The 23,063-nt window shown below is 31.7% G+C and overlaps 1 protein-coding gene across 1 annotated transcript; it reads right to left on the bottom strand.

The window, feature by feature from the left end:
- Positions 1 to 2,235: 2,235 nt before the first annotated feature.
- On the bottom strand, positions 2,236 to 21,278 carry LOC129806673 (uncharacterized). The gene is made up of 4 exons (XM_055855441.1): positions 20,910 to 21,278; positions 7,968 to 8,006; positions 7,742 to 7,863; positions 2,236 to 2,605 (listed from the first exon to the last, which is right to left on the bottom strand). The coding sequence occupies exons 1-4, from the start codon at positions 20,974 to 20,976 to the stop codon at positions 2,411 to 2,413; spliced, it is 423 nt and encodes a 140-aa protein (XP_055711416.1). The 5' UTR covers positions 20,977 to 21,278; the 3' UTR covers positions 2,236 to 2,410.
- Positions 21,279 to 23,063: the final 1,785 nt, after the last annotated feature.

Here is a 23,063-nt window from a genome sequence, read left to right as displayed (position 1 = left end):
GTTTCGTTCGAAAGCTGTGAGGATTTTATATTCAATTTTAACCTTTTCGTATTGAAGCTATGAGTGTATTACATACAAGTGAAATCATTTTAGGCTTAAGTTGTGCGGGATTGGAACACTCATTTTCACATTTATTTATTTGAAGACCTTCTCTCAGTCAGTGTAATATGGCCCTTAGGCCGTTTTTCTAAGTCTCTTACCTTATCCGTGGATAACACAAAATTTGAAAATCTCTTTGAAAATCTCAGAAAAATAATAGAGTAAAACCTACTCGAATCGATGTTGAATTAACTCTTTTTCATTGTGATTTTCAATTTACTATATTTTAGGGTTGATTTTACTTCTATTTAGGTGTAATATTCTTAAGAGTTGTTTTAACTTTTTTTTCCTAAAATTTATATGCCAAAAGAGTGTAAATAACTTTTTTTAAGACTGAAAATAACTCATTTTAAGAGTTAAAATAACTTTTTCAAATCCCAAAATGGATAGATTTTGTAATTTTGTGTTTTTTTATTTATTTTCTCAATTTCTTTATTAATATTTTCTTGATCTCATGTTACCTATGTTCCGAAAGAAATATCATGCATGATGTACGCACATGACTTCATGAACCATTGATAATCATGTATCTAGGTGATGTTCCATGTGAACTTTGTCACTTGAAAATCTTCTTGACTGAAGTATACAGTAGAGTTCCTCAAATTTGAACAACGGTTGAGTTCAAAATGTAAAATTTGAGGTTATGTGAAGAAAGTTTTGCGTGGAGTGCCATTTTTCTCTGGTATTTCCTCAATATTATCGTATTATATTAACTTCCGCAACAAATTCCATGTATTTCACAATAAATTACATTGATATATTCTCAAAAGTTATTTATATTAATTTACAGAAAGTGCATTTCATATGAATTCCGTTACGTTTTTGAAAATATCGTTCAAATTTGAGGAGTGAGAAATGTCATCTATACCCCCCAAATGTTCAAATTTGAGGAACTCTACTGTATTCTTAATACGAAAACACTTAAGCATATACTTCAGTCGAGATGAAATTCTACATCAAAAAAGAGTAATAATTACAACGATATTCGTAGAGTTAATTCAACTCTACCTTAGAGTTGTTGTAACTTTTTAGGCTTTTCTTAGTGTGTATTAAAAAATAAGTTCGTTTTTTAGTCTTCGTGTTCCAATAGCTCCTTAATAAGTATTTAATGTCTTAGACGGGATGCTCAATTTGAATTTTTATACACCTAATGAAGTGGCTAGTACTCTAAAGTCAGTTGGAAATCTCAACTATCACAAGCTTATGTCCTGGACACACTTACGACTAAAGTCCAGAGACGACTAAGCTCGTTCATAGCCAAGTCAGTTTCTGACATACTACAAACGAGGTTTAACATTTTCTGGCACTCACAAAACATAACTTTCGTGGGTTTTATGCAAATATTTCTACTGAAATGCACTAGTAATCCTTTGAAAATGAAACGACTTGTAAATTTATTTAACAATTCACGTATAACAACAAGAATTATTCACTAGAATCGCCAAAATTGGAGTAAGTCGCAAGTTAGCTTCCACCTCACAAATAATTGTATTTAACAATAATTATTGGACGTTTACTGAGACATGATATTACAAATAATTTCATTTTCAGAGGAGTATTAAAGCATTTTTCAGTAGAAATATCTGCATAAAAACCCAGAAAGTTATGTTTTGTGGATACCAGTGAACGCTAATCCTCGTTCGTAGTGTGTCAGGAACTGACTTGGCTATGAACTAGCTTAGTCGTCTCTGGACATTAGTCGTAAGTGTATCTAGGGCATTATCTGAGGTTTTCTCCGCATTTTCCTTTCAAGATCTGGTTCATTAATTTTCATAAAATATGAAGTCAAAAGGAATGTAGACAACAAACTAAATGGTATGTACTTTAACACCATTCTCCAACATATATGCCATAAAAATGTTGCTAAGTGCTTACAGCCCCGAAAGATGAACCTGTTGATGGGCACAAAAATATGCCATCCAATTGGCTCCAATTCTATTTCTATCAACAAAATTGGAAGCAACAAACTTTTCACTTCACCACCCACCCACATCCCAACCATTTTCCGCACAATATTTGGCAAATAGATAAAGTTTTGTCATTTCTAGTTTCCTGTTTGGTGAAAATGTCTCAGCTATTAGATATTTTTCGTCATTACTCAACAAGAATGGTCCTTTGGGGTGGAAAAATAGTAAATAATATTAGAAAGTTTATTTGTCATTTATTTTGTAATTAAAATATTCAATTTAAACTACAGTCGTAAAGTGGGTGTGTCGTGTATGAGATTCAATTTAATGGAGATTTTGTGCTTAATATTTAGACTACAATTAAGAGTTATTTCCCTGCATTACACAACTCTCTGTCACATTATTTAAACGTTATCAGCCTGCACTTCGTCCAGTGCTTGAGGTTTCACTTCGTTTACTGCCTCAGGTTTCACTTCATCCGTAACTTCTCCACCGGCAGCTGGTGAGGAACTGGCCGGTTTGGACTGGTGCTCCTCGGAAGTATCATTGGACTCTTCACTCGTATTTGAAGTGGTTTGTGGTTGATCGCCCATCATTTGCTACAGAATAAAAAAATGCACATATATAATATTATGTTTTTTGATTTTTTAAAAATTATAAAAATGACTAATAAAAAAATATAGGGGAAAGTACTCTCCCTTCGAACGTTCATGCCTTCGAATTATGAGAATTTCTTTTAATTTCCCTAAGAGATTTCCACATGATTGATAATAAGCTAACTAATATTTAATAAAAATGTTTAAGTCTCTTAGGATAACTTAGAGAAAATTCACATAATTCGAAGGTATGAACGTTCGAAAGGACAGTACTTTCTCCTAATAACATACGATTAAATTAATCACATAAATTAAATCAAGAAACGATTTAACGACGGATATGTATATGCCTTGATCCAATCAAGCAAAAAGTCTTATTTCGTATCTGGATTTCAGGTACGCATTTCTTAATTTTTAATCATTTAAATAATCTTTAAAGAAAATAATTAGACACTAAATGGATTAAGTAGAAATGTTTCTTATGTGATGCAAGTACCCTCGGTTCTAATCCCCTTGATTCAGCAGAAATGTTCTTGCATTAAATATACTAGAATTGAATCCCGTAAGCTCCACTGAATTGAATTTCACAGAACTATGCTTTAGAGAAAATGGTAAATGCATGTTTAGAAATCTCGCTTTTAAGATGACCTAATTCCTTTATCGAACATTGTTCCGCATCATTATTATTAATATTAGTATTGTTATTATCAAGGAATATGATAAAAGCACCTAAACCCATGTTTTGATATTATACACAATTCATTTTCCTGGTGCTCTTGTAAAATACATGAACCAATCTAAAATCTACATGGGCACCATACAAAGCTCTTTTGTAAAAAGAATACAATTACGTACACATATTTAAATATGAAAGCTTGTATGGCAAAATTTTCATTTATCATAGATATAATACGATGTATAATACGATATAAGGACTCTAGAATGAACAGAGATTAGAGAGTCAAACGTAAAATTATCCCCATGGAATGTTAAATTTTCAAAAATTTTGTCTCCTGATTTCGATTGTAGCTATTTGAAATTTGATCTCATACGAATTTTGATTCTTCGGGATATTAGACCTTCCAGATTTTGACACATATGGGATTTTCGTTCATAATAGCTCTGACACACCTTTTAGATCAGGAGAATTCCATGAAATCAAAATTCACATCCTTTTCTCTCTCAAACGTTTTGCATATGTCTATCTCATTCCTTTGAACTTTTAATTCGATTGAGCTAAATTTAATTTCTTATGATGTTTAAAGGAAGAAGAAGAGTGCGAAAGAATGGGATAGACTGATGCAATAGATTTGAAAAAGAAAGGGATGCGAATTTTGACCTTATGAAATTTTCTCGATCTAAAAGGTGTGCCGGAGCCATAAGGATTTCAACCAATTTTGAATTTTGGTCCTTCAGAATACTGACAAATTCAGATTTTTGCTTATTCGGGACTTTGATCCATTTGGAATTTTTGCTTTTCGGAATTTTGACCAATTCGAAATTTTAGTTTTTCTAGATTTTAATCCATTCGGAATCTAAACTATTTGGGACTTTGACCAAATTTAGATTTTTGATCTTCAATATTTTAACACAAAACCTACCAAGACCCGGTCAAATTGACCGGATTAAAAACTTTTTAAAATTAACATATATTTAAGCGGTACAATGTCACTATCAAACTTTATGAATATCTTAAAATATAGGTAATATATTTTTCAGTGTTTCAATTTTCAATATTTCCTCTTTTACAAGAAAAAAAATTGAGTGTCCTACCCTACCGCGGTCTGTTATTTAACCGAGCGCACTAAGAAAAACGACCAAAAACGGTCTGTAAGTTTAGTGTTAATCCATTCGGAACTTATATATTTTATAGATTTTAATCCATGTGGGATCTTAGCTCATCGCCATTTTGACCTACTTTAAATTTCAGCTCTTCTAGATTTTAATTTATTTTAAGCCATTGGGAATTTTAGCTTTTCGGGAATTTGAAACATTTTAGATTTTCTGTATAAAGCGATAGCCGACGGTGGTGGAACTGAGCTAGGTTTTTTTTAAGACAATCGGTCCTTCCGGCGAGCGTCGGAAGCAAAACACGATAAGTGTCGAAAGCACTAGTGAAATTGTGTGTTTGATTCACCAGAAGCACAGGTTGTCCTAAAAAACCTATCTAATTTTAAATTTTGGCCTTTTGGGATTTAATTCCACTCAGAATTATAATTTTTCGTGACCTTGATCCATCCGGAATTTTAGCTCATTGGGATTTTTATCCATTCGGAACTTAAATCCTTCGAGATTTTTTATCTATCCGAGGTCTTGGATCCTTGGAATCTTAGCTCTTCGGAATTTTGACCGATCCGTAATCTTATTTCTTCGATCCATTCAAAATTCAAACTATTCGGGATTTTGACCTTTTTTAGACTTTAGTTCTTCAGGATTTTTATCTATTCGAAACCTAAGTTTGCAGCATTTTATCCATTCAGGATCGTAGCTCTTCGGCATTTTGACCAATTCGGAATTTTAGCTCTTCGGTATTTTGACCCAAGAACCAAAATCTAAGATTTTGGCCCTTCGGGTTTTAAATCTATTATAAATTATAAATTCTCGGGACTTTATTCCATTCGAAATATGAGTCCTTCGGGGTTTTAATCCATACGGAACCTAAACTCTTCGGGATTTTGACCTATCCGAGGTCTTGGATCCTTAGAATTTTTATTTATTCGGAATCGTAGCTCTTCGGCATTTTGACCAATTCAGAATTTTAGCTCTTCGGGATTTTGACCCAAGAGCCAAAATCTAAGATTTTGACCCTTCGGAATTTTAATCTATTATAAATTATAGTTTCTCGGGACTTTGTTCCATTCGAAATTTAAGACCTTCGGGATTTTAATCCATTCGGAACCTAACTCTCCGGGATTTTGACCTATCCGAGGTCTTGGCTCTTTGGGATTTTAAATCATACGGGATGTTGTCTCTTCGGTATATTGACCAATTCGGAATTTTATCCCATAAGGATTTTAATCCATTTGAGATCTGAGATCTTTGGGATTTTGAACTAATCGAGAATTTGGCTCGGAATTTTAGCTTTTCGGAATTTGTCCTCTCTTCCAGATTTTGTCCCATTCGTTTTTTTTTAGTCAATTTGGGGTGATCGCTCTTCGACATTTCGATCTATTTAGAATTCGAGCTTCTTTAAGATTTGGTTTTTGTTTGCCTTAGTTTCAGTGTGCCCGAATTCTTTATCATTTTTCTGATTTGAGGTCTATTGAAAACTCCTGTCCTTATTTGAGTTACAGAGATCTGTGGAAAAATAGTTGAGGCATTTAAATCCGTTAAACGGTGAGTGTAACGCATTCACTGGACGAATGGGATGTCACTCTGTCCTTATATCTCAATTTTTATCGGCTTCATCTTTGACTGATTGACGCAGAATTGTTAGTTTTATCAACTATTTATTTAGGATCCCTTCGAAAGCTTAAAATATAAAACGAATAACTCGCGAATGACCAACTTCACAGAAAAGCGATTTCAAGCCGAAATTTAACATGATGAGTATAGAATTTTTAAGAATTTTTAATTTCTTCAAAACTAAAGGCCTAAATAGACTCAGGCTGATCTTCGAGAATATTTAGCCTGTAAAATTCAGCAGTGAAGATTCATCTCAAACTGTCTTAGGGCCCAAATAGACTCAGGCTGATCCTCGAGAACATTTAGCCTGTGGAACTTAACAATAAAAATTTATCCCAAACTGTCATTTACTTAGAGCTTAGGATCATCAGTTAGAAGTCCTTTGCATAAATTTCCTTTACGCAATCTTTTATTATCGAATTTTAAAACCTAAGTACTCTCGAGGATCAGCCTGTGTCTATTTGGGCCTTTACACTGTGGGATTAGGATTATCAATTAGTACTCCTTTGCATAAAATTCATTCACCGGATCTTTTGCTACCAGATTTTCTACGCTAAATATTCTCGAGGATCAGCCTGAGTCTATTTGAGCCCTAAGACTTATCCACATGGCTTAACTGCTCTAATTTCTTATCAATCACGATTTTTTAGAAAAAAAAATTTAGGATTGGATTTTAAAAGATAATTAACCTATAAAACTCTCAAAAAGCAATAAAATTACTTGTTATTTAGGATTTTGAGTCCTTTGGGAACTGGGTTAAACCTCTAGTCTGAGGACCGCTTAAAAATAGCCTCGTAAATTGAAATTGTTTAATTTTATTAAAAAAAACAATCTTCAATATCCATTTAAACTGTTCTAAAAAAATTTATATTAAAAAAATCTCACTTTTCACATATTAAATCCACGCCAATATCAATTGCTCATGTTGTTTACTAATGTAATTGATCGCTTGCTATCAAATTAGACCTGTCTGTTTTGCGTTAATAACTCATTCAATTCGATTTACTTGTTTTCATTTCTCAATGAATTGAATAATTAGTTATTATCACAATTCAATAGACGAGAGGCGTTTGTTTGACCACTGAAAGTCCAGTAGGGGAGTGTAGGGTAGGTTTTTGTAATTTAGTAGTTTGGTCGAGAAATTCCTTATTAATATTAAGTAATTAGAATGGTTGTTATGCAAAAAATCTCATTATTAGCTTATTATCTTTAAATAGGTATGCATTGTGAAGTTATGCTAACATAAATCTGCCCCGGCCTCCCCTTACAGTATACGTAATAATCTAAGAATTAGGTTAAGCTTAATTATATAATTTTCGCGTCAAATTATGATAGCGTTTGTCGCTGTCTCGTATAAGATTTTGTATCAGAACCTTCATTTTATTTAATTTTATTAACAAAATACTATTTTTTGAAAATTTAATAGCAGAACATTTAAAAAAAAAATTAATAAAAAAGTTTCCCGCGAATCATTGTTTTTGAGCTACGTAAAATTAGCGACCACTCCAGGTGCTTAATAACCATGGTTTTCCCATTGATTAATGATGAATAAAAGTGCATCAATACAGTATTTTCAAGGGTTCGTAGTTTAGTTGGTCTCTGTGGTTAAATCATGTTGTGTAGAAACTCTAGCTAGGAAAGAGGATCACCCTTTGTTTATTCATACAGACCCCCTTTTTGATTTCCCTATTCACTTGGGATTGCATTAAAATATGAACTTTCCAGAATACGTACATCATCCAAACCAGATTTAATCTTTCGGGCACTGATTCCATATTCATGGAAAGCTGCTGCCAAATTGGGATTAATTTCATCGAGTGGTGTTTCTCCGTAGCGAATGTACACTGGAACATAGCCTGTAGATTGGAACATTGAAGAATAATTTTAATGAGACATCATGCCTTCAATTGTCATTCTTAGGTCATTTTATTGATGTAACTTCTTGCTAATTCCGAATTACCTTCTCGCGGTTGCAAAACCTGATAAGCTGGAGCGGCTTCTGGAAAGAAAAAAAGCACAAGATAGAATGAAGGTAAGATAATTGATGAAGATAGAGAATTATTCCATTGCAAGTTCATCTGATGCCCCCTCGTTCTCTCAGCTCCTACACGGGAACGTCTTATTGAGACGATGAGGAGAAATATTAAATAATTGAGGGGGTATAATAGAAAAATTGGAAAAAATACCCATGACCTCATCGCACATTATTGTATCGAGGCATCAGACTCACTGAAATACCAAAGCGATGATTTTTAGCCTCCTCAAGGTGCTTCCTTTGCGTATTTCTTGCTTATGGGGCTATTCAGAAAATTTTCAATTATGCGCAAAAAATTAAATTAATTCCTCAAAATGGAATTCAGAAGAGTCTGATGCAGTTCTATAAGAATAATTAATCTGTTCATTATTCTAGACTGTCCATATAAAGATTCTTCCAGATTGAAATGTGGAAGCTTTTGCAAAAAGACCTCATTAATTAGTCTCCGTTTTAATTAGATTTAAATCCTGTGTCCTTTTTACTGGATGTGGGTTTGATGTGAAAATCGATCCCAGCAGGATCAATGCATTGCAAAGCCAGTATCTTCCATCTTCTTGACTTTATCACTAATAGTTTAACAATTTATAAGAAAAAAATAATAACGTACTTCCTATTTAAGGCAAGAATATTTTAATTAGAATAATCTTTATCGAAATTAGAAATCCTGGTTTATTTTTACCTATACCTTTCGGCGCATTAAATTACTTTAAAAAAATTTTATATTTTGTTAAGTTAGTGGCAACATTAACATAAAATCTTGCAGTAAAATACCTTCTCTAAAAGAGAGCTCTATCATTTTTATTTTTTCAAAGTGTAATTGCGTAACAATTCGAAGCAAAAACAAAATTAAAAACAATCACGTCTTTCTATTTTAGCCGAGACACATGTAGTCTAATCCAGTCCTCGTCGTGCTTCAAAACCATCAAACAGTCGTGACAGGAACCAAAATAAAGAAGAGGCTGAGTGCAAACATGAGTAGAGTTTTATTCTCCAATAGTGTCTTGGATAAAAGGTAAATGGAACTATGCTTGCACAAATTCATTTATGTTCGAAGAATTTAAACAAAGTTTCGAATTTTCATACTAAATTGTCGCACAATGTGCGGAATATTTACGAAGCATCACATTATAAAACTCGCAAAAGGAATATACTAAGTGATTATGGAGTGATTAAATAGTAGAACAGAAGCAGTAAATGTCGTTGTTTTGTGTTTTTCCGCATAACAACGTAAAAAGTAACACATTTTGATACTCGAGAATTTCGAAATTCGAACAGGATGTACTTCAGCCACCTTGCGGAATTATCAAGAAGTAAGAATATCTCTTCCTTGGCTTTTCAAATAGATCTTCGAATTTTTCAAACTCTACTTGTGATTGATAAGAATGTTTCTATCCACAAGTAGAGCATGAAAAATTCGAAGATCTATTCGAAAAGTCTAGTAAGAGACATTCTTACTTCTTGATAATTCCACAAGATGGTTGAAGTGCATTTTGTTTGAATTTCGAAGTGCTCCAGTGTCAAAAGATGTTGGTACTTACGTTGTTATGGAAAAAAAGCAACGACGTTTACTGTTTCTGTCCCATTATTTCATCACTTTATAATCATTAAGTAACTCTTTTGCGAGCGTATTAGTGTGATTCTTCATAAATTTTCCCCACCTTGTTCGAAAATTTAGTATGAAAATTCGAAATTGAATTTGAATTCTTCGAACATCAAAGACTTTTTGAGCAAATAGCGTTACAGTTACTTTATATCCAAGACACTATTGGAGAATCAAACTCTACTGATGTTTGCACCCAAAATGTAGAAGCGCTGGAGAACATTTATTACTTTAAAAAACATGTTCAGGAGAAATATTTCCCTTTTCATTTTCTATTGCAATAGCACGATGCATTTTATCCTCATTGCGTTCTCTGATTCGTTAAATCTGATCCGCATTTCAAGCTTTCAAAACGTTAGCCAATTACAGAGCGTGAAGGTAATCAAATATTTTATTGCATTAAATTTATTTAATTGCAAACGCGAACAGTATTTATTTCTGAGTGAATAATTTTAATGAGATTTTTCTGAATGTGAATAACTTTATTGGATTTTCTACCATTTTAATAGGCTCACTGTTATATTTTCTACAAATTATTTATTTTCTGGCATATTGTCAAGATTGATTGATTGACATATTTAATTTATTCACATTAGAATGCAATAAAATCGAATGCCAATTAAAAGTAATATTAACATGGTTGAGTAAATTGTTTACTTTTTTTAAATTAAAGATTTTTTAAAATTATATCGTATGCACAATGGTCCCAATAGCCCTTGTGTTTCTGTAAATTAAAATAGGGGAATGTAGGGATGGCTCGCACACAGTAAACCTTCAAACGATACTAATTTTCTCTTTGTTTGCAAAGAGCTAGGGGCGTAAACACAAGTAGATTTTGATTCTCCAATAGTGTCTTGGATAAAAGGTAAATGGAACTCTATTTGCAGAAAAACTCGTTGAAGTTCGAAGAATTCAAATTCAATTTCGAATTTTCATACTAAATTTTCGCAGAAGGTGGGGACAATTTATCAAATATCACACTAAAATGCTGGCAAAAGAGTTACTCAGTGATTATGGAGTGATTAAATAATGGGACAAGAACACTAAGCGTCGTTGTTCTGTTTTTTTCCTCACAAAAATGTGAAGACTGACACATTTTTACACTTGAGCACTTCGAAATTCGAACATGATGTAACTTCCGCCACCTTGCGAAAGTATTAAGAAGTAAGAAAGTCTCTTTTTTGGATCTTCATATAGATTTTCGAATTTTTCAAGATTTACTTCTGTACGGAAAGATTAGATATTTTGGCACTTGCATTCCTAACTTTGAATTTTATCAAATAAAAATTTACTAAAAATGTAATTCACTATTGCATTGTCTTGTTACTTCCATTTTCGCACAACCTTCCCATTCATAGCTAGAATCTGATTCTCCAATAGTGTCTTGGCTAAAAAGTAAGTGAAGGTTAGGAAAATTTCCGAAATGTCACACTAAGGAGCTGTCAAGAAAACATTCAGTGATTATGAGAGGAACTATAAATAGAATAAGAACATTATGACCATTGATTTGTTTTTCCTCACAACAAACTGCTAACCGGTCAGCATATTTTTGCTGATCGGCTCAGCTGAAATATGCTGAAAATGGTGTCATTTTCAACGAATCGTTCGAATTTGAGAGACTCTACTGTACGTTTTTCATGCAAGATCGATTGTGAGTACACCATTAGCATCATTATCAACCATGCTATTACAAAGTATTATCCACATTTTTCTGTGTTCGCAAAATAAATGTCGAACCGTGTATCTTGGCTCATCATCACTGTTGTACTCTTTTTTTTTGTTCCATCTTTTCCGATGGTAAAAATCCACAGTATTGAGCTTTTTTCTTGCATTCTTCCGATACCAACTTGCTCACCGTTGTGAGAGAATTATACAGTGCGATATTTTTACTTTGTCTGATTTAACTCTGATTAATGGAGTGTTTAGCATACCATTGAGAGAAATACCATTAATATCCGTGTGTGATTCTCTTGAAGTTGCCCTCCAACGTTGCAATTCTCATAAGAAATAAAAATTACTGTTTTCACATATGCGCTTCTGCAGCAAAATTTTGCCATCAATATTACAAATGATTCGCACGGGAGTTGATCATTGACTCAGAATCGTGACTTCTGGACCGTGACTTGCCATTGCTTTTGCACAGCCCAAGAGGCTAAACCGCATTCTCTGCGTTATCCATTTCTATGATTTATCTATTTTGGTGTAATACCTCAGAGGGTCGTGGCCAAATGAGGTAAGTGATGGTACGTGCCATTGAAACACGCAATAGATTTTGCCATCCGTAGACTTAATCTCTTGTCGGTTTCACTTTTTTGCGCTTCATCAACATTATGAGATCACAGAATATAAATTAAATTTGCCAAAAATTTAACCTTCAAAATAAGGCACAAATTACAATAGAATCATTTCTTATACTTATAGTTTTTTAAAAATTGACCAATTATTCGGAAATCCCATTATTAAAACTTTAAACTTCCGTTTTTAATAAAAAAAAAACAAATATTTATTTATATAACTTCTTCAATTGAAGTTTGTAATTGGAAATTCTGATGTTTATTAACTATATTTCTAAAGCTATTCAGATACTTCTTTAAGGTCAAGGTTAAGGTTTCAAACTATGACTCGTATATTAAAGTGCATAATATTTTTCATACTCGTATTACATATTCTTCGTGACGCGGTAAGAGAGAAGATATATATAGTCTCCTTCATCAACAAGTATCGTATTACATTTGTAGGATTTCTTGTTCTGTATAATTTTGAGACAAATTTATGAACTTTAAAACTTTAATCAACTTTGAAAAACATATATAAGTTAATTAGATAAATATTTTTATATTCAAAGTGCTTAAATACTTAAGTCCTTAACGTAAAGATAATAAAATGTAACAAAGTTTTAGATTACCTATTTCAATACAAATATTCTTTTTAGAAGAATTTTTGTGATTTTTGGGAAATGATCTTGAGAAACATAAGAAAAACAGTCAAAATCAATAGGATATTCTATTATAATTATCCGGCTTATAGAGCATTAGAGAGATACAACTTCAACCACAAATTTGAAATTACGCACTACGTGTAATATTGGCCATAAAATTAAAACTTTATGAAAAAAATCTTATTAAATAATTAAATAATTAAATTAATTAAATTAAAAAAAAATCTTGAAAGAATGTCTCAACGACATAATTAGGGAAAAGTGCTCTCTAAATTATCACAGATTTACACTAAATTATCACGGAATTATCAACAGTTGATGATAAGCCAATTAATATTTTATAGAAATGTGTAAGTTTCAGGAAAACTTAAAGAAAATTAATATTATTCGAAGGCATGAACGTTCAAAGGGAGAGCACTTTCCCCTACTAAATGTGAAACTTTTCTCTTCCCTTATTTTTTTTGTAGTATAAAAAGGGTGAAAATAGATTTTAATTCTTTCCTAAAATCAGATTTATGGTTAGAATTGCGCCCCTGTTATACCGAATGGACAATAAATTCAAATATCCATATGATGCACAAAACCAGGAGTAATTATCCGGAATAAATAAATTTCCGTTATGCAAAATAAAGAGCTAATTATGTTAATTTACAAGTAATAAAAATATGTTCATAAGTTTTATAAAGTAATATCTTAAACAAAAAGTTTTTCTTAATGAACTTGAAACTGTTTATAATAATTTTTTTTGTTATCTATATACCATTTTAATGTGATAGAATGACTTGATATAATTTTAGGATCTAAATGAATTTTAGATTTAAATATGTAATCAATTAAAACATTCTAGATCAACTAATTATTTCAAACTTAAAACAATATTTATAAATTCGTAGTTTAGGGAAAAAAAATCAGTCATTGAGTTCCAAATAAGTAAAAAAAAAAAAAGGTCTGTAAATAAATCCGAATTAAAAAAAAAGACAAATCATTTCAAACCATACTTAAGGGGTAACATCTAACAGAACGTCCAAAATTAAAGCTTTTTGTGTGATTTTGCTAATGGTTCTTTCTATATTAGATTTTCAGGGGTTATTACATATTTATATCTTGAGGCTTATTTTTTTTAATTCGATTTATCAAATACCAGAAATAGAAGAATTTTTATCCGATTCATTTGAAATTTCCAGAGATAGATTATCTATAGAAACACTTAAAGATTTTAATAAATATTCCTTGTTATAAAATTGTCAGCAAATAAAAAAAGGATTTTTTGTCTACAAAATGCATTTATTTGTAGATTAATGTAAAAACTGCTATTTGTTTTTTGGGTAATCTCTCTAAAAAACTACCCTGAATTTAAAGTAAATTAAAAATTACTCGAGTCTGCTGCCAGCCGCGGAATTTCTCAAAGAAAAGTTTGTTTCATTATAACACTGACAAATCCGGAAAAGTTAAAATAACATTCCGGAAATATTAATTTTACCCTGCAGTATTGATCCGAAATCGGTGTAAATATTACGCTTTTTAGGTGTATTGGGGGTTAAAGTTACCCTTTTCCATGTTAATTTTACCCTTAAGAGGTGTAAAATTAACATTAAAAATGTTGATATATTTTTACACCTAAAAAGTGTTAAAGTTATGAGGAAAAAAAGTTAATCGCACCCTCTTTTTTTCTCAGTGAAGGATTGAGTCATTAACAAGGTCATAAAATCTACGTTCTGGTAGATGTTACTCCTTCAGTTGCAAATATGGTTCGCAACTTATTTCCATTCTATATTTAGTATCAAAGTGTTCTCTGATTAGCTGCTGCTCTACACTTTTCAAAGTTTAAGACAATCAGAGAACAGTATAACTAAAATATTTTATTATTATTAAATATTTAATTATGTAAGCATAATACCTAATAATTATATTTTTGAAATGAAAAACACATTTAAGCAATGAAAATTTAATTTGACCAGTAAAATATTAAATTCTGGTCATTAAAGTGTCTAATATTGAGTAGAGGAGGCTTTCAGGCTTTGCACACACCCTGACTTCGAGCACTTTATATTTAAATAGGCAGTCTTAAGTCACGCATTTCCTGAAAAGAATTATGTTAGGGTAAGTGTGCCAAATTTCGGCCAGCTTGCAATTTCGGCCAACTTTTTTGTAAAGAGTTTAAAAGAATTAAGCGTAACCGCAAAAGCGAACCGTAAATTTTAAGAGTTTTGTCTCTAGAGATTGTACAATGCAAAAGAATAACAAAAAAATGTAGCTTCGACAAACGAGATGACGTGAAAAAGATATTGGAAGAATTCCCGAAGGGCAAGGAACTATGAGAATAAAGGTGGCCGAAATAGGGCACCAAAGCTATGTCTCTATTTTTATTCATTTTAAAATGTATTAAGAATGATTTTAGAGTAAATAAAGACGATAAACTCTTTACAAGATTCCAGCAACACTCTTTCAGAAGAAAGAATTTAAAAAAAATCAATTTGTATTTAAAATATAACATTTCAAACTTGAAACTTTGACGCTTGCATGCAACTATGCCGAAATTTGGCACACTTACCCTAGATTTATTAAAGAAATATTGGAAAAATATAAAATGTTCTAAGCCACAGTGTGTGAGAAGTCTCAAAGCGTTCACCTAAATAACATCTAAGATGGTTTCAGACAAAATGAAAAACGTTTAGTCTCCCCTAAATTTGCAACATTACTTACAGAACTTTTAATGTTTTAAATCAGTTACAGTTCATTTGTATAGCGCTATATATTGGAAGTTACAACAAGATCATATTGGGCCTCAATTGATAATATTCTGTGAGAAAATTATGTATTCTCTCTTTTTATTCACAGATTTATTTGTTTATTGAGACAAATTTTAATTTGTCAAGCTTCATGTATCATTCCAATATTTATAATGTTTGAAAACCAAATGTAAACGTATCTACGAATTTGCACCTTTAAAAATTGTTAAAAGAATGTTACGATACTAGCTTATGGAAGCAACAATGTAAAATGTAAATGTATTCAAAATAAATGGATTGTAATTGGAATATTTGATGACAGGTACAACAAAACAGTATGGGATACAATTAACTTTGTTGTCATATTTAACTAAATTACTGTTTCAGCTTTTAGCACAAAAACAAATTTTTAACGTCTCCATGCACATCATAATGCATAGAACAACCTAATAATGCAATTAAATGACATAGTTTTATCTGATAGAAATATTTAGCCAAAGGATAAAGATTTTACCTTTGCAAATGTCATGTAAACAAATATCAATGATTTTATAGTACGGATTGGATATATTAAAATTCGGAAATTTTACATAATCATCAATTCAAACTAATTTGACATGCTGATGCTTATTCTTTTATCTTCTTTGTCCATTCCACGAAAATGATAAATCCCGTTTACAAAGCAACAAAAAGCTCGATGTCATAGAGAGTTATTTATAGCAAAATACTCATCAAAATTATGTCGAATCTTGAAATATTAAAAAAAAAATGTCTTCAAGAATAAAATCACCTAACAATGACTAAATTAATCATGAGTGATATATGTAATAATTTCCATTATGCACCTATCATTTTTTTATTGATAAATATTTCTTATTATAAATACTTTTAATTCCTTCGAAAAATTCCGACATACATTCAAATATATCACTAATCTTCAAGGTAGCTGAAATCCATTAAATTCCGATTAAATAATTTCCTAGACTGTAAAAATAGACAACTAATTTGCAAAACAAATAAGTTTTTTCTTGTGTATTTAAAATGATTTTATCATCATTTTTTGCAGCTGCAAATGTTTACTTATCATTTTACACAAATCAGACTAAACGAACAGAACTGTATGCATTTCAAGAACGACCCGTTTGTATTATCTGCAATTTATATACCTCAGACTGTTTTTGAGAATTCGCCCAAAATCGATTATATTAAATTGGCTTTCGTGAAGTTATTCTGCGAAGTCCATAAAACTGAATTCTTCGTACAGCATTATGTTCAAGAGACATCATAAAAAAGGAGATTCACATCCATTTCACACGAGATATTTGGATTTAGGGGAGAGCGGGGGATTTTTGGAACAGGTTTAACATGAGTCTGTATGATTTGCCCCCTCTCATATTGAACATAGAAAAGGATAAATTAAGCTAATTCAAAACCTGCTCCAATTGGAAATTTTTCGCTACTCCAAATGGAAACGTCATTGTTTTCGTGATAAATACAGTCATAAATTATTACATTTATATATTTTCTATACCACAGTTTCATTATTAAGTTAATTTTGCTATAAATAAAGCGAAAATCCATTCATATTCACAAATTTTAATTTGTTAATTTCTAAGAAAAAATAAAAGTCTACCTTTTCGCCATTGTATTTTTCATGGATCGACCATATTTTCCAATGAAAAACACAATGAGGTGACTGTTGTTTATTCATTTTGTTTAATATTTATCTTATATTTCTGGCTAATATTAGTTAAATTAAGTGCTAATCTTCATTGTTAACGGTACATGAAGTTTTCAAATGAAATAATTACCTTTTTCGTGAACAAAAAGGGGTTTTTCTGAAATGTCTGCAAATGCTTCAATATAGGAAACCCCGGAAATATGATTTTTTTGGAGAGATTTTCTAATTGTTTTAGATGGGAAAGGAGAAAATACCAAGAATAAGAGCAAATCCTGCACTCAAGAGCAACTCAACAAGGTTTCGGAAGCCTTTCGTTGCGGTTTCACTTACACTGTTTGTCTCCCATTAGAAACTTTCCCTTGTCTCCATTTGGATTAATATGTTTCCAATAAAAGCATTTTACGCTCGCGTATTTTTCTTGTATTTAAAAAGTTTTATAATTAATTCTAAAGAATTTTCACTAAACAATAACATTCTAGAAGAGTCAAGGAGCAAATTTATCTAATTCTCTTTTGAAAAAATGTGAACTTAATGTGTGGAATCTTCTATCGAAATTATAGCGTTTGGAAATGGTTTAGAATTAGGACATTTACATTGAAGAGATTTCATTTAAAAATTAATTAATTGCATTTTCGAACTCATGTGTGACAATGTCACAAAAATTATAGAGTTCCCCTCTCGACTTACTCTAAAAACGATAATAAACTAAACCGGTCCATCCAGTGTTAATTAATCAGTTTTTATTAAATTGTTGTCAGCAATGACAAAAAATTCTACTAGTTCTTAGACCTAAGTATTATAAATAAGTTTTTAAATGCCTAAATGAGCTTACTATATCACGGAAAAAAGGATTCTGGATTCTGGAATTTTGACAATATTTTTGAATTATTTTGTATCCATAACACTTTATTGGAATTCTAAGGATTCGCGAATTTTTTGAAGTATACTGAGATTCGCGAATAGTAATGGGATTCTTAATATTTGTAAAGTATTCTTAATATTTTCGAATATTCTCTTGATTTTTATAGATTCACGAAGAATTTTGAAGTGTTCTCGAACTTACGGATATTGCCTTGAAATCCTCACAAGCACCTTTGAAATTTTATTGGGATTCACGAAAACTTTTCTTTAGAACCCTCTGTATTCGCAAACCCATTTGAGAATTCAGGAATTAAGATCTTGAGATTCTAGAATGTTTTTTTTTATAGATTCTCTCTGGCTTTATGAATATTTTTTAAGTATCCAAATATTCGCGAACAGGTTTTCGAATTCTATCGTACTCACGTATATTCTTTTCGAACTCGCGAATACTGTCTTGAGATCATTGGGACTCACAAACACTTTTTAAACGTTATTGGGATTTTTTAGAGGCACTTTTTTAGAAGCCTCTATATTCTCAAACTCATTTGAGAATTCAGTAACTACGTTTTTGGGATTCGAGTGTCCTCTCTTGGGATTCCGTGAATTCACGAATATTTTTTAAGTATTCTCAAATTCGCGAACAGTTTTGGGAACTCTGGATTTTAAAATACTTATAAATATTCTTAGAAATTCCTAATACTTTCTTGGTATTTTATAGATTCCCGAACAATTTGAAATATTTTTGAAACTGCAAACTTTTGAAATATTTTTGGGATGTGCTAATAATTATTTTTTTATATTCGTTTTGAAGTTATCTGAAATACGCAAATACTAAAATTCTCTAAATTCTTGAACATTAGAGGAAACTGCTCTGAAATTGTTTGGTTTGAAAAATAGTTTTAAAGAACTTTTGGATTCGCGAATACTTTAAGATTCTTCAAATTAGTGAATATCTTTGAAGTATTTTTGATACTCAAAGATATTTTCTAGGGATTCTCTGGACGCTTAAAAACTTGAGATCCTCGAATTCTTTTCTTTGTATTCTGAGGATTCGCGAATAATTGTGAAATTTTCTATGGGGACACTTCCAGTAATCACCAGTGGAAATTTATTTCACCTCAAGAACAAAAACAAATTTTCTGTCTTGCTCAGAGCTTTCGGTCCGGATAAATTGTGAAATATTCCCGTATTATGCTCTCCTCAATTCATCCGGTGTTCGTCAGAAAACTATTCCTCTTTTAAATTAAAAGAATCAGGTTTTTCTCCAAAACTTTCGATCCTTGATGTAGGTCTTCTTCAATGAGTCAATTTAGAAATTATTAAATATTTGAAAAACGTCTAACGTCTGATTAGAACTACGCATCGCCACATTCGCATTAAATTTCCCGGGGATATTCACTGTTTTAGTATTTTTATTTTACTATTTTTGATATTTCTTGCTACTCTACGAGTTGGATATGTCTTTCCAGAAAACTCGAAAAATCGAGGAGAGCATAAAGTCTTCCGCCAGACTTCAGAAAAAGAATGTTCCAGTATTAGCAAATATGTCTTGAGATTTTCAGAATGTGCGAAGCTTTTTGAAGAATTCTTCGGACGTTGTATTATTTATTTGTTTTATTCTTTAGATTCTCTAACACTTTTAAAGTATTTTCTGAATTCACGAATACTTCTACACTGAGAAAAATCCTAAAAATTAAAATAACATTCCGGAAATGTTTGCTTTACCCTGTACTGTAGTATTGATCCGAAATCGGTGTAAATATTACGCTTTTTAGGTGTATTAGGGGTTAAAGTTACCATTTTTAATGTTAATTTAACCCTTAAAAAGGTGTAAAATTAACATTAAAAATGTTGATATATTTGTACACCTAAAAAGTGCTAAAGTTATGAGGACAAAAAGTTAATCGCACCGCCATTTTTTTCTCAGTGTTTTCATATTCTGAGATTCATTAAATTCGTAAACCGTTTCAAAAAATTCTTGGGATTTTCGAGTGCTTTCTTAAGACTCTCTGAACTGTCGAACCCATTTAAAGTATTCTTGGGGTTCTCTGGATTCGAGAATACTTGTAAAATATTCTCGGATTTGCGAATATTTGTAAAGATTTTTCGAATTTGAAAGTATTTTTTTCGGATTTTCTGAATTCATGAACACTTTCGAAGTATTCCTGGGATTAGCGAATACACTTGAACAATTTTCGGATTCCCGAATTGTTTTTCGTGTAATTTCCAAGGTGTTCTCCGTATGAAGCACTCCTTAAGAAAATTACAGAATGCAGGTAAAATTCACGAACGGTATTACATACTGATTACTACTTAGTCAATGTAGCGATCGTAGCGATCATCTATCTATTACTGTAAAATTAATAATTCATGTAAAGTTCAATACCAACCTTGTAGATCACCTCATTACTTTAAAGACACTTTCCCATCTACGAAACAGAGATACGAAATTTGGTCAGGTTTTGGATAGTGTACCAACACTGAGAGAAATCCGTAAAAGTTAAAATGCCATTCCGGAAATGTTAATTTTACCCTGCAATATTGATCCAAAATCGGTGTAAATATTACCCTTTTTAGGTGTATTGGGGATTAAAGTTACCCTTTTTCATGTTAATTTTACACTTAAAAATGTGTAAAATTAACATTAAAAAATGTTGATATATTTTTACACCTAAAAAGTGTTGAAGTTATGAGTAAAAAATGTTAATCGCACCCTCTTTTTTTTCTCAGTGAAGTCAAATTACAAAAAAGTAACTCAAACACCCCCGCACTTCCCTAACCAGAAAGAAATTTAGCACCTTGTGAGCAATCAAACGAGTTGTAATCGATTTTCTCAGTTCACCTTAGCATGAACTCTTCATTTTGGCTTGAGGTGTTAGATCTCAATTTAAGACTCTCGCGACTTGATGCACAAGTCAATTTGCCCAATGGGTCGGAGCAAAAACTCTATTTTTCCGTTAAACCATCATCGCTCAGCCAAGAATGATATTTGTGTGGAGTGAAAGAGATTTTGAGAGGTGCCCATCAATTAACCACGCAATGAAAGCCACGAACTTACCGCTACTTTGCACCAGTAACACAGTTAGGACCACTGCACAGCACAAGATCACTGTAGCTCGCATCATTTCGTGGCTTTTTCACCTATTCCTTTCTCACAATTTTTGCCTTATCACAGACGCGCGGGCACTTTGGGATGATTGATCTCGCGATGGGCACTAATGCTGGCACAAATCACTTTGGCGAATAACGAAGCTTCTCTGGAGCCGGTCGATTGAACACTGAAGATGCCCAAAGGCATGGAGGCTACTTTATAGAGTCTCACATCATCTCGAAAGTAAAAAAAAAACATGCCAACATACAGAGAATCTCCTGCTAGCTGATCGCTTAAGATTGCAGGGTACGAGTATGATGAGCAAAAGTAATCTTGTGTATGAATAAATACACAAATGACCGTTCGTGTTTATTGTATTTCTGTTTGTTCGCGAAAAAAAAGTATATCAAAGTTCAATGAAGCCAATATGTACAAGAATGATCATTTAAACTCTCCTGAGTGTTGTTCGTATCTTTGGATTCTTTCACCGTGAAATGTTTAGAAACTTGTCAATAAAAAAACTGATTACCATGCTAACATTCAATCACCAAATTCATTACAAGTTGGAATTAATACAGTTTTATTACGAACTTTAAGACCTTGCAAATAAATCTAATCTTGACCAAATCGGTTGAGAAATAAACCCTCTGGAGTCTTTTAAAACTTTAATAATGAAAAATTCAAAATGACAAATTTACCGATCATAGGAATATTTATGGGTAACTTGCTAGAAAAACCTCAAAAACACATCCGAAATGAGTCCAGGAGGGGAATTCTGTAACGCTCTGGCAATGCCATATGACAAATTGGGTTCGAATCTTAGGAGAGCTTTTTCGAAAATGCGATTCTGTAGCCGTGACATTGTCATTTGAGCTCACGTGGTATTGTCAGAAGTCACATATTTAAGATTTCTGATAATTCAAATGACAATAAATTTTGTTAAACAAATCAACCAAGATGTACTGTATTTTCATAAAATCATCAAGTAAAGGGATTTCATTAAAAAATCAACGAATTGCATTTTCGAATTCATATGATATGACAAAAAAAGCTCGATTGGCATTGTCACGTTTCGAACTCACGCGTGACAATGCCACGAAAATTACAGAATTCCCCTACTGATCATTATAAATACCACCAGTTGTGCTTAAAACGAAAAAGAAGCTTGAAAATCTGAATAAAGTTTATGGATCGTTCAGCCCAAGTTTTACTATTTAAAAGTGTCTCGACTAAAAGGTAAAATGCATTCGAACAAGTCACCATTGAAATTCGAAATTTCAAATATTTAAAATAATTTTCCGCTCAGTTTCCAGATATTTTTAAATACATTGCCAAGGATGTGCTCAAGAATTTCCAAAGAAAATCCTGAAAGGGTATCAATTCCGAATGCCAAAATTCCGAACGCCAAAATTCCGAATTCTTAAAAGTGTCATAGCTTGTCGATTGCCCTCGCACTTATTAGAGGCAAAGGGTAATTTTCTGTGATTTGGGAAATGAATTAACATATAATCCTTCGTGTAATTTCCACTCCATCAGGATTCTGCCCGTTCGGAATTTTGACTCTTTCGGAAATTTGAATATTCAGAATTTTTACCCATTCGGAATTTCGGCTTTAGCGATTTCGACCAATTCGAGATTGGGTCTCTTCGATATTTTGACTTTTCTTGATATGGTTAAAACGTCAAACATTTCCAAACATTTTACTTTTTATTAATACTGAAACTTTTAGCTAATGAATTTATTTTTATAATTCGGAAACTTAGTTGTGCAAATTTAATAAAAAGTAATCCCCATTTCCATTGTCTTACGCAATCGTTCATAGTCTTCAGCATACCCTGAATTCTTAAAAATTTGTGAAATAAAAATATTTAAAAATAGGACTATTTTTTCTTAAAATACAAAGTTTTATTTTTGTTTTGTTATATTTTAATTAAATTTAATTTCAAGAGAGTTTCATAAATATATTCCATTGTCACCAGAAAAAAATCTTTTTGAATAAGAAACCCATTGAATTGAATAAAATTCAATAAGTAAAAGGAGCTATTTTAAAGTTAAATTCACAAAAAAATCAAATAATTTTTAGTGATAATTTTTGTATAATTTAATTTATCGAATGCTGAC

The sequence above is a fragment of the Phlebotomus papatasi genome, chromosome 3, assembly GCF_024763615.1.
Source record: "Phlebotomus papatasi isolate M1 chromosome 3, Ppap_2.1, whole genome shotgun sequence".
Lineage (NCBI taxonomy): Eukaryota > Metazoa > Arthropoda > Insecta > Diptera > Psychodidae > Phlebotomus > Phlebotomus papatasi.
Note: the sequence above shows the minus strand (reverse complement) of the source record. Positions and strands in the feature narration are given on the sequence as shown.

Coding starts and splice junctions, on each gene's coding strand:
- LOC129806673 (XM_055855441.1), bottom strand. CDS start 20,976: ATGATGCGAGCTACAGTGATCTTGTGCTGTGCAGTGGTCCTAACTGTG. Junction 7,864..7,967: donor GGTTTTGCAACCGCGAGAAG/GTAATTCGGAAT, acceptor TCCAATCTACAG/GCTATGTTCCAGTGTACATT. Junction 2,606..7,741: donor TTAAATCTGGTTTGGATGAT/GTACGTATTCTG, acceptor TTTATTCTGTAG/CAAATGATGGGCGATCAACC.